This window comes from Merops nubicus, unplaced genomic scaffold (assembly GCF_000691845.1).
Source record: "Merops nubicus isolate BGI_N331 unplaced genomic scaffold, ASM69184v1 scaffold8234, whole genome shotgun sequence".
Lineage (NCBI taxonomy): Eukaryota > Metazoa > Chordata > Aves > Coraciiformes > Meropidae > Merops > Merops nubicus.
In genome coordinates, this window is record NW_008603537.1 from 1 (window position 1) to 14,876 (window position 14,876).

The 14,876-nt window shown below is 54.6% G+C and overlaps 1 protein-coding gene across 1 annotated transcript; it reads right to left on the bottom strand.

Annotated features, from left to right (window-relative positions):
• Positions 1-1,540: 1,540 nt before the first annotated feature.
• Positions 1,541-6,715, bottom strand: LOC103771400 (cytochrome P450 2C5-like). The gene is made up of 9 exons (XM_008938695.1): positions 6,539-6,715; positions 5,274-5,436; positions 4,751-4,900; positions 3,837-3,997; positions 3,466-3,642; positions 3,224-3,365; positions 2,619-2,806; positions 1,859-2,000; positions 1,541-1,734 (listed from the first exon to the last, which is right to left on the bottom strand). Exons 1-9 carry the CDS (start codon positions 6,713-6,715, stop codon positions 1,541-1,543), a joined length of 1,494 nt encoding a protein of 497 aa, XP_008936943.1.
• Between the last annotated feature and the right edge of the window lie 8,161 nt (positions 6,716-14,876).

Sequence of the window (14,876 nt, forward strand, 5' to 3'; positions counted from 1 at the left end):
GAGGAGGGCTGGGAGCAGAATTTATGCTGTCAGCTTCTCTCTGATAACCCCCAGAGCTCCTCTACCAGCTGCACACAAACACCCCAAGCTGAACTGGCACCTTGGGCTATTTGCTAGAGGTAAATATTGACATGGAGAATCTCAGAGAAGCACAACCCGGCAGCAGAGATAGCAAGCTGAGTAACGTGGTGGGTTTTTTTGTTTGTTTGTTTTGTTTTGTTTTTTTTTTTTTTTATCTTTTCTTACTCTCCCACATATTCCTCCTGATCTACAGCTCTTCTAGGCTGCAGCTTGGTCCTTTTATTGAAACCTGGGCTCCTGCCCCAGCTGAAAGCATTTTGCTGCTGCAGGGGCTCTGCCTGCCCCTGCCTGCCTGGGGAGCACTCCCTATGGTCAGGGCCATGGGGATTAGTGTTTCAGAGCAAGCAATAAATTCCTGAGATGTGTAAGATTCAGCTGAAGATTAAAGCCAGGGAGGAAAATCAGCTGTAAGAAGTGGAATGTTTTCCTGGCTCAGCCTGTGCTGGGACACACAGAAACCCAGGAAAGATGAAGACACCCTGGGAACAGACGTGGAGCTGAAATCTCATGTCTGGGAGGTTTGCACAGGGAAGAGCTGGATGCAGTGGGAAACATACTGGTTTTCCAAGGCCTGGAGATACTTTCTGCTGCCTGACAGTGGTAGAAGCCCAGGCCAGTGCTGAGGCTGGGCAGGGTGGGCACGTGTCTGGGTCACTTTTCCCTTGCACAAGCATTTTGAGAAAAAAAAACTTTTCTTTAAAGTCCCAACGGTTTGGAATAAAAGCTGGAATGTGTCTGGGGACTAGAAAATAAATCCCTCTTCGCACAGGGCTGGTCAAAGCAGCACAAGCACAGCTTAAATCTTGCTTCCCACACATGACACCCTCCTCTATAGCAAGTTCCCCTCCGTGGGTCATTTTTTAACATTTTGATGGCCCACATGTTGTTCAGGAGGGGTTTCATCCCCACGCAGTAGGATGCAGGGATGGGAGTGAGCCCAGTTGATTCCTGTAGTGCTGGAGGGTACAGAGAGGGGGCAAAGCAGGGAAGCAGAAATTTTAGGTGCTTGTCACCTTGGTGTGACTGCCCTGTGAAGGGCAAGGGAGCCCAAGCATCACTATCCTCACACCCAGAGGCACCAGAGCGTCCTTACACACACACCAGCATCCCGTTAGGAGGGTTGGGTTTATTGCAGAAGCACTCTCAATCTCACCAAAACGAGGGAGCACCCAGCTCAGCCCACAGAGCTCCAGGCAGCCCTGCCACGAGCTGGTCAGTACAGGAGGAGGGAAACCCGGTGCTGCCTTCCTCGCTTTGCTGGGGCATGGAGGGAAAGGGCTGGGAGCAGGTTGCCCATGGAGTTGGTGGCAGAGGTGCCTGGCAGTTCCCTGAGGAGAAGCTCGAAGCTCAAAGTGACCCTCCTGCTTGGTGGCTGTGGCTGTGGCGTTCATGCTCGCTCTGATTCCAGAAGAAGTGAAGGCACCTGGAAGATCCCTTCCTTCTGCCCACTGCCTTCTGCCTAAGAGGATGCTGAGCGTGGAATAGCGAAGAACTTGGCTGGTATTGCCCTCCTCTCTATCTCCAGCCACAGGGAGAACAAATCTGTCTCCTCGTACTTGATGGCGAACTGGAAGGTGAAGTTCTGCAGCAGTGTGGTGAGGAAGAGGAAGAGCTCAATGCGGGCCAGCGCCTCTCCTGGGCACATCCGCTTCCCTGGGGGCACGGGAAGAGGAGAAAGCTCAAATTAAGGGTACAGCTTTGGTGCCAACCCATATTGCTGAGGGGGGGTCCCCCGGAACAGAGCTGCTGCGGGTGGGGTGCAGGGCTGAGTGCTGACCTGCTGAGAAAGCCATGAAGGCTTCACGCTTCCTGAACTCGCCCTTCTCGTCCAAGAAGTGGTTCGGGTCAACGTTTTTGGGGTTCTCCCACTGCGTTGGGTCCGAATGCACAGAAGAAAATACTGGAATCACAGCTGTGCCCTGCAGGAGAGGGAGGAAGGGGGGACATCAGTGCCATGACGTAGGGCTCTGCTGAGAGGGGTTAGAGAGCGAGGAGGACCTGGGGAGGGGGCACGGGGGAAGGCTGGTGCACCCCCTGATGCCCACCCAGATGACCACGGGGAGACAGCCCAGAACAATGGCCAGGGCTCTGCTGCTCCCAGGGTCCCACAGGTCTCCCTGCACCAGGAGGCTGAAGTTACTGAGTTATTCCCATCGATCTATCTCCTCGCTGTGCAAAGTCCAACGGATGGTGGTGTACCCTCAAGGCAGCTGCTGTTACAAAATTCCAGGGGCCAAACTGGGCCCCGTGGCTGCCCCCAGATCCACTGAGAAGGTGGGGGCTCAGGCCCCCAGCCCCAGCAGTCCCACAGGTCTCCCTGCTGGGAAGGGGTCTTCCAAGGACTGGCAGGGGACACAGGGGTGGAGGCAGAGCTGGCAGCACCATCCACCTCCCTCTCCTACCCCACCAAAAGGTTATCACCACGTCCCCATGCCGAGAATTGGGAAAGAGCCGGGACCTTCGGCTGGGAGCGAACAGTCCAAGGACAAAGGCAGATCTCGTTCCAGCTCCCCTGCCACCCCCACCTCGGGGTCTACCTTGGGGATGGTGTAGCCCCTGAACACGACGTCCTGCGTGGTCATGCGAGGGAAGTTCTCGATGCGTGTCTTGTGGAAGCGCTGCAGCTCGTGGATCACAGCGTTGGTGTAGGGCATCCTCAGCTTGTCCTCCGTGCAGGGAGCGCGGCCGCTGCCTACCACCGCGTCGATCTCCTCCTGCACCTTGGCTGGGGAGCAGGCAGCCGTGGAGCTGCAGAGCTGGCTCTGCAAACCCACCTACCCACCCTCATTTCTTTACTGGCCTCTCATGGGCACCTATGGAGCCAAGGGGTGGTCTAGCAGAGAGGGAGAAACCTTGTGGAGACCAGAAATAGGGTCTCTGTCCACATGGCTCACTGGATCGAGGTTCAAAGCATCTCTCATAGGCCCCCACAGGGCCACCTGCACAGGCAGGAGTGAAGGGAGCAGGTATCTGGATCGCTCTGGCCTGTGTGAGTCTAACAGCTCTCACCCTTGGATGAGCCATGCAGGATGATTTTGATCTCCTCCCAGACAGGACCTGCCAGGGCTGGGACTCTGTCTACACCCGTGCTTCACCATGAGCTCCTCGGGCACAGGGAGCAGTCACATCTCGCTGCCCTTACCTTGAATGTGGGGGTGTTTTGCCAGGATGAAGAGGAAGAAGACTAGGGCGTTGCTAGTAGTCACTGTCCCAGCACCAAAGAGGTTGAATACTGACATGATCAAGTCTTCGCTGCTGTACATATTCTCCTTGCTGTTTTTCTCCTGCAGGGACATGGTGGGAGGGGATTAAGGGTCATCTGAGTGATTTCCCAGGCTGCAGCCAGGTCTGGAGGGCCCCTCACCCCTCTTTCAGCACCTCTACCTTCTCTGCTTTCATAAGGAAACAGTCGATATAGTCCCGGGGGGAGCTGGGATCCAGCGTCTGCTTGTGAAGTTCAACTCTTTTTCGGATGTAGTCCTTCAGCTTCTCACACTCAGCCAGGACTTTCTGGTGTGGCCCGGGGAGGCATTGCATGATGCTGGGGAAGGTGTTGTAGATCTGCAGGTGGAGGAGGCACAGAAGGGTGGCTCGGGTGCCTGGACAGAACCTCACACACCTTCCCTCAAAGCCATGCTGTCCTTTCAAAGCCAAGGAATGACCCAAAGCCAAGGAGTGACCCAAAGCCAAGAAGCATCCTCTGGCCACCCAATCCCATTGGACATGGGGGTGCTGAGCACAGCAGGGACACCTACCTTGGCGACAGGGGAGAGGAAGAAACTGATGTAATTCCCAACTGCGTTCAGGAGCTCCAGAAAGACTGTGTCGCTGTAGCTGTAGCGGCTCCCGAAGACAATGGAGCAGATCACGTTGGCAACTGCGTATTTGAACGTCGTCATTGGTTCAAAGGCATCTCCTGTGACCACAGCAAAGGCAAGGAAGGCATCAGAAAGTCAACACTTATCTGCCTCAACACAGAAAACACACTTCCTCCCTCTTCGGGTGCCTTTCTTTAGAGCTCTGAGCCCTGGTTGAATCTGGCAGGTCTAACAGCCAAAGCAAAAAGGCCTCCTGAGCTGTGGGCTCCTTCATCTACCTCCTTGCTCCTAAACTCCCCCCCAGCACTTGGGACTGAGGAGAGCTGAGTCATCTCCAGGTGCTTTAGTGTCCCTCTGACGTGCCCTGGTGATTTGGGGGGCTGCAGAATTTCTTCCTGTGGCAGCCAGCTTCCGGCCAACACCACACATCAAAGGCAGAGGGACTAGCACACGACTGAGCTTCCATCTCCTCTTCCGGAAGCCCCAGAAGAGGTGGTAGCACTGGCAGCAGCTCAGTTTTGTTGGAGAGGAGGAGATCACCCCGATCTTATTTGTGCATTCTCAATGCCGTGCAGTTTAATTCCCTATTTCTGTTCTTTGGGCAAGAGAACATCTCAGAGGGTGCCACCCCCTGCACCAGACGAGGAGCAGGATATCCCACCCTGGTCTCTAAGCCATGACCATAATGCATCCCTGCAGTTGTCTCTGGTTGGGATGGGGCTGGGTCTAAACCCTTTCTCTAAGGGATCACCCACACCAGCCATTGCAGAGAGCTTTGGGGACCACACGTGTCCCATGGGGCTGTGTCCTCCACCTGCCACGGGGGCCAGAGCAGACAGGACCAGCATCACCTTTGAGTTTTGCCAGCTCTTCCACCAGGTGCTGGGCCTCCTCCTGCACACGCTGCGACATGGAGCTTTTCCCCATCCCGAAGTCCCTCAGGGTGGTGACCGTGAACCTCCGCAGCTCCCGCCACTTCTTCTCGTTGTTGGAGACAAAACCTGCAGGGAGGCAGAGGAGACCACTCACTTGCTGGCCACCCCCCACTCCTTCCGAGGGATGAGGGACCCTGCTTGAGCCCGGCTGAAGAGCAATGGGACAGTAAGCCAGGGAACAACCCTGGTGTATGTATCATATCCTTGAAAAGCTGAGGAGCTCCACAGAAACTCAGGGCAAAGTTGGAACTGGCTGACTGGAATTCATACTGTCCTTGGACAAGAGGCTGAAGAGTTGGAGGGAATTGCAGAGTGGGAAATGATTGTTTGAGGTCTTGGGTGTTGAGTCCTTCACTAGACTCAAGCATGACCAGCTGCACTTGAGAGCTTTCTGCTCACTTGGAGAGCAATGGTGTCTAGAAAAAACCCGGACACCTACCATAGTCTTTCGACAGCTGTATCAGAAGAGGTATTCTGGGTCTCCCTCCAAACTCCTCATAGTGTCCCACCAGAGCATCCTTTACTGCCTCGTACCCGCAGAGCACCACCACAGGCTTCAGCCCCAGCCAGACGGTGAAGATGGGGCCGTACGTGCTGCTGAGCTGGGGGAGGATGGAGGAGCTGCGGTGAACGGGGGCCCTGCACCACTGCTTTCATTTTAGATTAGGTCTCCTGGCCTCAGTGCTGGTGAGGGCTCAGGCAGGGAAGGGAAGAACCTCCCTCAAAGCTGGTGTTCTCACCCTGTTCCCATCCCAGACCTGTCCTGGAGGGTTCTGCCCCAATCTCACTTTGGGAGTTTGAAGAAGACCTTATTGCAGCCTTTATTATATTTTTTAGCAGAGCCTGTTGCAACAGCACAAGGGGTAATGGTTGTAAACTGAAAGAGGAAGATTTAGACTAGAGAGAAGGAAGAAATTTTTGACCCTGAGGGTGGTGAGCCCCTGGCCCAGGCTGCCCAGAGAGGTGATCGCTGCCCCATCCCTGGAACTATTCCAGGGGAGGTTGGTTGGGGCTCTGAGCAACCTGCTCTGGTTGCAGATGTCCCTGCTCCCTGCAGGGGGGTTGGATGAGATGACCTTGAAAGGTCTCTTCCCACCCAAACCAGTCTGGGATCCTATGGTTCTGTCATCTCCAGGAAGCAGCTCTGGGTGGCATCAGTGCTGCAGCCTGGGAAGGGGTTACTATCACTGCGGTGGGTCCCTTGTAGAAGGAGAAAGACACCATTAACAGTATTGATTATAGAATCCTGGAATCATTTTGATTGGAAAAGACCTTTAAGACCATTGAGTCCAACTGTTAACGCAGTGCTGCCACGTCCATCACTAACTGTGTCCTGTCTCCACAGCTTGGAGACCCCTCCAGGGATGGGGACTCCACCTCTGCCCTGGGCAGCCTGGGACAGCCATGGACAACCCTTGCAGTGAAAAAATGTTTCCTCATGTCCAACCTAAACTTCCCCTGGCACAACATGAGGCCATTTTCTCTTGTTCTATCACCTGGGAGAAGAGATCCACCCCCACCATGCTCCCAGGAGCAGAGATTTAGGCAATTCTGCCAGCGCAACAGAAGGAGGAGGGAAAAAGAGAAAGAAACTCAGGAAAAGAGTCACCAGCAAGATTCCCCTCTTATTTAGGCACAGGACATTCATGCTTTCTCTCTTGCTGGGGCTGGGAGAGGGTCCAGCACCATCAGCTCCTCTCTTACCTTCTCGTAGGTCTTGTAGAGGGGCATGACATCCTTTTGCCGTAGGTTGCCCAAGATGGGCCATGGGGCTGGTCCAGGAGGCAACTGGCTTCTCTTCTTACCACTTTTCCAGACCAGGAACCAGAGGAAGGAGAGGAGGAGGAGGGTAACGAGCACCACAGCCGATCCAATGTCCATCCTCACCTGTGCTACCAAGCAGGGGGGAAAAAGAATCAAGAAATTCCCACTCCAGGAAGAAAATCTCAACTGATCAGTGAGCAGAGAGGAGCCCAAACCTGCTGCCTCTGCCCGCCCTTGTGTCCTATCTGGCCAGAGCCCTTCCCACATGCCCGGGGTCATCTGCTGCGTGTCCTCCCACGTCTCCCCGGGCGGTCAGTGACACAGGAATGCTGTTTTCCCCTGGCCGAGCACATGCCTGGCCCCTCCATGTTGTCACACAGGTCTCCAAGAGCTGGCACGGGGCACTGGAAGGGTTGCAAAACCCCGCGGGGAGCTGGGAGGGAGCTGGGGAGATAGTGGCTCTCCCCGCCCTGCGTTGCTGAGTCAATTTTTGCCCAGTGTTCCCTTCTGAAAGCACGTGACAGAAGTTGTCACCATCCTGGTGGAACCTCATGTGTCACTGTGTGGGCATCTCTCGTTTTGTCCAGGTACTCCCAGGGGGGCAGGAGGACATCTTGTCCTGGCCGTGCCCGGTCCCAGTGGCAGGCTCTGCAGGGGTTGGGGAGAAGCTCTGCTCAGGGGAAGGGTCATGGTGCTGGATCTGACCCAGGGTCATCAGAGAGAGGAGGCTCAAGGAGTTAAAAGAAATGATGCTCATGAGGTATCTTTTAGTTGGAAAAGCTGCGAGGCAAACAGGGCAGCGCAGAAGTGAGAGAAGAAGGCCCCAGTTATATAAAGAAGTCAATAAACTCTCTGGGCTACTAGATCTAGGAAGATCTGCTGGAGGAAATCAGGATGGTTGCCCCTGGCTCTTAGCTAGTCCTTCTCTGCAGACGATGTCAGAAACCTTGGCAAGGATCAGGACACATCCCACCTCACGGGGAGGAGGATGGGGAGCAGAGGCATGGGTCTGACTGGGGGCAAACAGCCACAGAAACACTGAGTCACCCAGGCTGGAGCCACCTCTGGAGATCATCTCCTCCAGCCTCCCAGTCCAGCAGGACCACTGGGAGGAGGCTGCTCCAGGCCATTGTTGAGCTTTGAATCTCTCCAAGGATGGAGACTCTGCAGCCTCTCTGAGCAACCTCTTCCCATGTTCCACCACCTCTTGCCACTTGGCACTTTGGAGGAGATTCTGGCCCTGTCTCCTCCACCACTGTCCATCAAGCATTTATCCATGTGGATAAGACATCCTTGAGCCATCTGCTCTCCAGGCTGAACCACCCCAGCTCTCTCAGCCTCTCCTCATTGGAGAGATGCCCCAGGCCCTTCATCTTCACTGAACTCACTCCACCACTTCCACATCTCTCTTCTACTGTGGAACCCAATGTGGGACATGACACCCAGGTTTGTCTCACCACCACTGAGCAGAGGGGCAGGATCATCCCCCTGACCTGCTGTTGGTGCTCTGCCTGATGCAGCTCAGGACCCTGGTGGCTCCTTTGCTGTAAGACTGCACTGCTGGCCCATAGTCAGCTTACTGGCCATCAGAACCCCCAGGGCCAACTCTGCCAAGCTGCTTTCCAGCTGGGTGGCCCCAGCAAGTCCTGGTGCCTGGGGCTGCTCCTCCTCAGGGACAGGACTTGGCTTTTCCCCTTGATAAAACTCACCAGGTCTTTTTCAGCCCATTTCTCCAGCTTGTCCAAGTCCCTTGGGATGGCAGCTCGACCCTCTGGTCATCAGCCACTCCTTCCACTTTGGTGTCATCTCCCAGCTTGCTGCGGGGGCATATCCATGTCATTAATGAAGATGTTAAAATTTGTGGAGATTTCTGGGCCACAAGCTTTCAAACAGGCTTTGTGGCAGCACCAAAGGGTGGCTTTTACACCATGTGAGGTTTCAACCTGGGCTTTGTGAAGCCCACCTTACCTCCATGAGCTGCTCCTTGCATTGTTCCTATTGAAGCCATTTTCCAAGGATAGAGTAGAGTAGAGTAGAGTAGAGTAGAGTAGAGTAGAGTAGAATAGAATAGAATAGAATAGAATAGAATAGAATAGAATAGAATAGAATAGAAACAAATCACTATGGTTTGAAGGGACCTCTAGGATCATCAGGTCCAACCTTCATCCCAACATTTCGCTAACCACTAGACCATAGCCTCAAGTGCTACATCTACTAATTTTTTTAACCCCTCCAGGGATGATGACTCCAGCACCTCCCTGGGCATCCCCTTCCAGTGCCTCACCACTCTCTCAGTAAAGAAATCCTTCCTAATATCCAATCAAAACCTCCCCTGGTACATCTTGAGGCCATTTCTTCTCATCCTATCATTAGTCTCTCATTGTCCTATCATGCAGACTGATGCCCACATCCAGCCTTGGGTATGGAGCAAAGCAACTCCTGAGAGTTCCCCTGATCTCATGCTTTGTTTCAGCTCTGCTGGCTTACACTACTACCCTTATGCTAAGGCAATTAATATCACCCTAAGTCAATTTTCCCCCACCAGCAGCCCAAAGCCTCTAGAGGTGCCCGGCTCACCCCGGGGGCCTCGACCGTGCGGAACAAAGGCTGGGTAAAAATAGCTGCAAACTATTTTAATCTCTCCTCCTTTCCCCCCTGCAAGGCCAGGGGTGAGACAGCCCCGGCCAGCTCATGACTAAGCTGGAGTATTTTTGGTTGCTCTGAATAATGCAGCAGTACTCGCTGCGTCGGAGCCTGGCCGTAATTATGGGCGGGTGTCGTTTGTCATCACTGTCATCTCCTCTCTGGGCTGCAGCTCCACGGCAGCGTGATGCTAAAGCCCCTTTCACACTCCCAGGGGTTGTTTCTGGGGTTTGCTGTGGGATCCTTCAAGGAAATCTGGTTTTACACCACTGATCAAGGCAGACCCGCCCCGGCGTGGAGGAGAGGCACCACTGGATGGGTCTCGCCAAGAAAAGTGTGTTTGGCTTGGTCCCAGGGTTTTCTCTGGGGTGAGGCAGGCAGAGCAAGGGAGCAGGTCCCCTCCACCAACCTCGTGCTGATAGTCCTCAGCTGAGGTCCTCAGCTGAGCCACCCGCCGTGGTGGGGGCTCACTGGAGATGGATGGTGTCGGCGTGTCGTAGTGCCAGGTCCTGGAGATGGCCTGGCAGCACAGGCATGCAGCAGGGCTTTGGGCTATCAGACACCTGCCCGCTTTGAGCATCCGGCGCCAGAGGAGCATTGGGACCTTCCTTCATCCGTCTACACATTGCAGTTCAATCAAGCAAGCAGCTTGGTCTGGTTTTCCATGGCTCGCTCATCCCACGAGGAGGATGAAACTTTCTCCAGTACCAGCACGTTTCTTCTGGTCTGAAAGTCCATGGAACATCTCAAAGGTCTCTGGGAGCCCTGTGAGACACCAGGGACAGGTCCTGCTGCAGGTAGGAGATTCAGGCAGGTAGTCTCACCTCACGTCTCACCAAGTAGGAAGACAAGTCAAGCAGGAAGATGAAGCAATTCCCATTTGCATTCAAAATACATCATGGTCAGCTTGCTTCTGGTCTACCACAGTTTTAGTTTTAATAGTGGCAACAGCACGTTAGTGGTGACAAAGGAGAGCAGAGCATTGGGAAAAGTGGTGGAAAGGTTTGTGGCTCACCAGGGACCACCAGCCTTCATTTTGTTCCTTCAGTGAGAGAGATGGACGTTCTGCTTCTTAATCAGAAGTCAGATGAAAGTAGCCTGTGTTTGAAGAGCCTGCAGGACCAATCCTGCTCCAAAGCAGGGGCAGGGGTGTGTCTGTAGTGGATTTACATCCGCACCAGGAGCTTCCCATCCAGCCTCCACTTGCCTAATTACCCAGCAGCAATCTCTCCCTGAAATTCCCTGGAGAGCAAGGTGGGCTGTTTATGCTGGGTCTGGACTATGAACAAAAGGGGCAATTCTGTGCTCTGGATCACTCCAGAAAACGCTAGGCAACCCCAGGCAATGCTCCAGACTGGGGAAGACTGGCTGGAAACTGCCTGGCAGTAAAGGACCTGGGGGTGCTGGTGGGCAGCCAGCTGGAGACGAGCCAGTGTGCCCAGGAGGCCAAGAAGGCCACCAGTATCCTAGCTTGGATCAGCAGTAGTGAGGCCAGCAGGAGCAGGGAAGTGATTGTGCCCCTGGACTGGGCACAGGGGAGGCCACAGCTTGAGTATTGGGGGCAGTCTTGGACATCACAGTAGAAGAAAGACCTTGAGACCACAAAGCTGATGAAGGGTCTAGAGCCCAAGTGTGGGGAGGAGCAGCTGAGGGACCTGGAGGTGCTGAGCCTGGAGCAAAGGAGGCTCAGGGGAGACCTTCTGGCTCTCCACAGCTCCCTGACAGGAGGTTGGAGTGAGGTGGGTGTTGGTCTCTTCTCCCAGGTAACAAATGATAGGATGAGAAGTGCCCTTAAGTTGCATCCAGGGGAGATTTTGATTGGATATTAGGAAGAATTTATTTCCTGCAAGAATAGTGAGGCATCAAACAAGACTGCCCAGAGAGGTGGTGGAATCCCCATCCCTGGTACCTGGTGTTCAAAACACATGTAAATGTGGCACTTGGGGACTTGGTTTCATGATCATAGTAGCATTGGGTTGATGGTTGGAGTTGATGATCCTAGAGGTCTTTTCCAAGCTTAATGATTCTATGGTTCTATGAAAAGGATCCTGCTGCTCTCCCTACACCCTGGTTCCTAACGGGACCTGGTCCTGATCCCAGTTCTCCATAAACATGGCTCTATTTTTAAACAAGATGATGCAGCTTTCCAGGGTGGGTTGCTTGGTGGGTTGCCAGTGAGAACATGCCAGTAGCCCAAGTGCCATCCAGAAATGTTGGGAGAGAGCAGATCTCATGCTGTGTGCATGGGAAATCAGCTGAGCCTTTCCCTGCTCCCATTTCCCTGTCCCATTTCCCTGGCAGCAAGAGGGGCATCCCAGTGGCGATATCAGCCAGTTGTTACACAAATCGTTTAAGGGATGTAAAATCTGGGGGCTTTCTTAGAACAGCTGTCCTGAAACCTTCCTGTCCTGCTGTTCACTGTTCCTGCAATAATTACAGAGAGGAGAAAAAAAAAATCCCTCTCCCTTCTCCTCTGCCACCTTGCAAACACACCACAACCTTCTCCAGGGCACATGGATCCTTCACCCTGTGTGTGTTTGCCACATCTATAAACCCCACCAAGATATCTTCATTACAAGGAAAGGAAAAAATAGGACCCAGTGGGATGCTCACACCCTCCTGAGCATATCTGGGAAAGATGCACTCAGGGAACCTGGTGGTGACCTGGCACTGGCACCGTGTCCCTGTGGATGGGATTTTCACAAGGGTTTCATCTTCCACAAGGGTTTGTAGGGACAGGACAAGAGGTAATGGCTTTAAGCTAGAAAAGGGGAGATTTAGGTTAGACATTGGGAAAAAGTTCTTTAATATGAGGGTGATAGGTCACTGGAATGGGTTGTCCAGAGAGGTGATGGAGGCCCCGTCCTTGGAGCCATTCAAGGATAGGCTGGATGAAGCTCTGAGCAGCCTGACCTAGTTGGAGATGTCCCTGCTTACAGCAGGAGGGTTGGACTAGATGCCCTTTGGAGGTTCCTTCCAGCCCAGACATTCTATGATGGGATGATGGGCTCCCTGGGGACAGGGACCACCTCCATCTGTCTTCTGTCTTTCTATAATGGGTAACAGGCCGTGGGTTTGGGGCTCGGGGCTCCCTGCCCCTGCCCTCCAGCCATGCTCATCATGCCCTGCACACCTGCATGTCCCATGGCCTTGGGCTGGGGATGAGGGTCTCTGGCCACATCTGTATGTCAGCCAGGTCCCTTCTCCCAGGGGATTCAACCTGAGGCATCTGGATCCCCATGGCCACAGGCAAGGGAGGGAGGGAGGGATCCCTGCAGAGTGGAAAAGAGGGAGCCATGAGCCGGATCCTCCCCAGGGGCCAGCGGCAGGGCCCCAGACAGCAGCATCCCTGGGTCCCCAGCCACCAGGGACAGCTCGGGGGCCATATGCGGAGCAGCAGGATGGGTGATGCTGAGCCAGGTAAGCAGATGGCTGTGGAGCAGAGCTGCCCTTCCCCGGGCAAGCAGCTTTGGGGCCATGGCAGCGTGCCAGGCGGCACCGGCCAGATCCACGCGGGCACTGGGAGGAGGGGGACGTGCCACGGTTGGCACTGCAGCCAGCCTCTGCTGCTTGGGAACTCATTTCCTCTTGCACGGGAGTAAACCAGGCAGTTGAGGTGGTGGTGCCTCCTGGTCTTATCATCGAATCACAGCCTGGTTTGGATGGGAAGAGAGCTTTAAAGCTCATCTAGTACAACCCCCCTGCAGGGAGCAGGGACATCTGCAACCAGAGCAGGTTGCTCAGAGCCCCGGCCAACCTCCCCTGGAATGGTTCCAGGAATGGGGCAGCGACCACCTCTCTGGACAGCCTGGGCCAGGGGCTCATCACCCTCAGTGCCAAAAATTCCTTCATTCTCTTTAGGCTAAATCTCCCTCTTTCAGTTTACAACTATTGCCCCTTGTCCTGTTGCAACAGGCCCTGCTAGAAAGTCCCTTCCCATCTTTCCTACAGCCCCCCTTGAAGTCCTGTCAGGCCCCCAGAAGGTCTCCCCAGCTGGAGCCTTCTCCTCTCAGGCTACCTCAGCCCAACTCTCTCCTGCTGGGCTCCCAGCAGAGGGGTTCCCCCCTCAGGTCATTGCTGGGGCTCCTCTGGCCCCACTCCAGCAGGTCCCTGTCTCTGCTGGGCTGAGGACTCCGGAGTTTTTGGGGAACAGTATCCTACAGAGGATAGAGACTTGTGCTCCAGCATCAGCTTGGCCAGGACAGAGCAGGGGTTTGATGGTGGTCACAGGACTGTGGGTGCCAGCTGGGTTTAGCCAGCAGGTGCCCACTAACCAAAGGACGAGGGATGGGACCTTCCTGGGAGCTCTCCTGTCACCTCCCTGCTCCTGTCTCCCTTTCCTTCTGTTTTCCTGCTGCAGGGATTGCACAGGCACCGCCTCCATCCCGCCTTCCCTTATCTCTGCCTCCTGGAACAGGAAACAGGGAAATGTGATTAAAGCCCTTTGGCAGGAGAGCCTGCCAGCAGAGAGGACATCAGCTGGGAGACAGCATCTGTGGGGCTCGCAGGCTGTGGCTCCTCCTCTGTTCCCATCACGAAGCCCAAGCTCTGCGCCCACCAAAGCCCAGGACATCACCGTGGGACTGATCATTTTGCTCATGACGTGTTCTGGGAGCAGGTTGGCCCACAGAGGGGTGAGTGTGGGTCAGGAGGAGCCTGAGCTGGACCTGCAGGTAGGGGCAACTGGGCCTGTGTCTGGTTCACGTCCAGGCTAACTATCATATGGTTTTCCACTCAGATGGGTTCCTTTGATGTTAATTTGCTTTGACCCATCTGGGCCAATGTTCTCTGATCTTGGAGGTTCAATGGTGCCAAGATGTTGTGGGGGGGTGGACTTGAGGCACAGCTCGGTCACCATGTGTAGGAATCAAGAGAGTCACAGCCAGAAGCAAACTGGGGTGACCAGGTTGACCTTACTGGCACCACCATGTTGGTGAAGATAAGAAGAATCTACCCTGATGTGGTGTCTTGAAGCTGCCTTTGGGCCAGGAGAGGTTGAGCACCATTACTGTGTCCTACAGCATTTTTTCCCGGGGTCGTGTTCATGAATTTTACCCTTCCTGCTCCAGTAAAAGATTGTGAACCATCCCTCCAGCAATGGCTCAAAACACCCCATGGTGGGACCCACAGCTCTGAACTGTGCAGCTCCCCAGACCTTTTCAAAGCAGCCAAAATTCCCTGTACCCATCCCCAGACACCACATAAAACATACCCTTTTGCCATCCCGCAGTACCAGTGCAATTAAAAGTGGAAAAACAGAGAGAGGAAATGCTGAGCCTGCCACATCTGGTGCCAGGGGAGATGCCAGGAGCTCACTGGCTGCAAAACTTTCCTGGATCCTCAGAGAGGTTGTGCCCTGTGATGCTCTGAGAGCTGCGCAGCAGCACAGGGAGGAAAGTCACCCCTGGGTGCAGCCCATCACCCCGCTCCCATGGGCACAGTCCCACACCAGGCCACCAGCAGAGGCTTTTGGTTGCCACTTTCGTCTGGTTCCCTCCAAAGACCCCTCCACCAGTAGCCCAGACTCTCCACCGGCTGCTCAGGAACCCCAAAACGAGGCTGTTAGGGATGTTCCCCCATCACCCCCTACCCTCCTGTTCCCTGCATGAGCTGCCCAGGTTACGCAGACCCAAAC

What these genes read in the sequence shown, in the direction of transcription:
- LOC103771400 (XM_008938695.1), bottom strand. Translation starts at nt 6,715, where the DNA reads ATGGACATTGGATCGGCTGTGGTGCTCGTTACCCTCCTCCTCCTCTCC. An exon ending in TCTACAAGACCTACGAGAAG is followed by an intron (nt 5,437 to 6,538) that starts GTAAGAGAGGAG and finishes ATCCTCCCCCAG; the next exon opens with CTCAGCAGCACGTACGGCCC. An exon ending in CTTCATGGCTTTCTCAGCAG is followed by an intron (nt 1,735 to 1,858) that starts GTCAGCACTCAG and finishes CCGTGCCCCCAG; the next exon opens with GGAAGCGGATGTGCCCAGGA.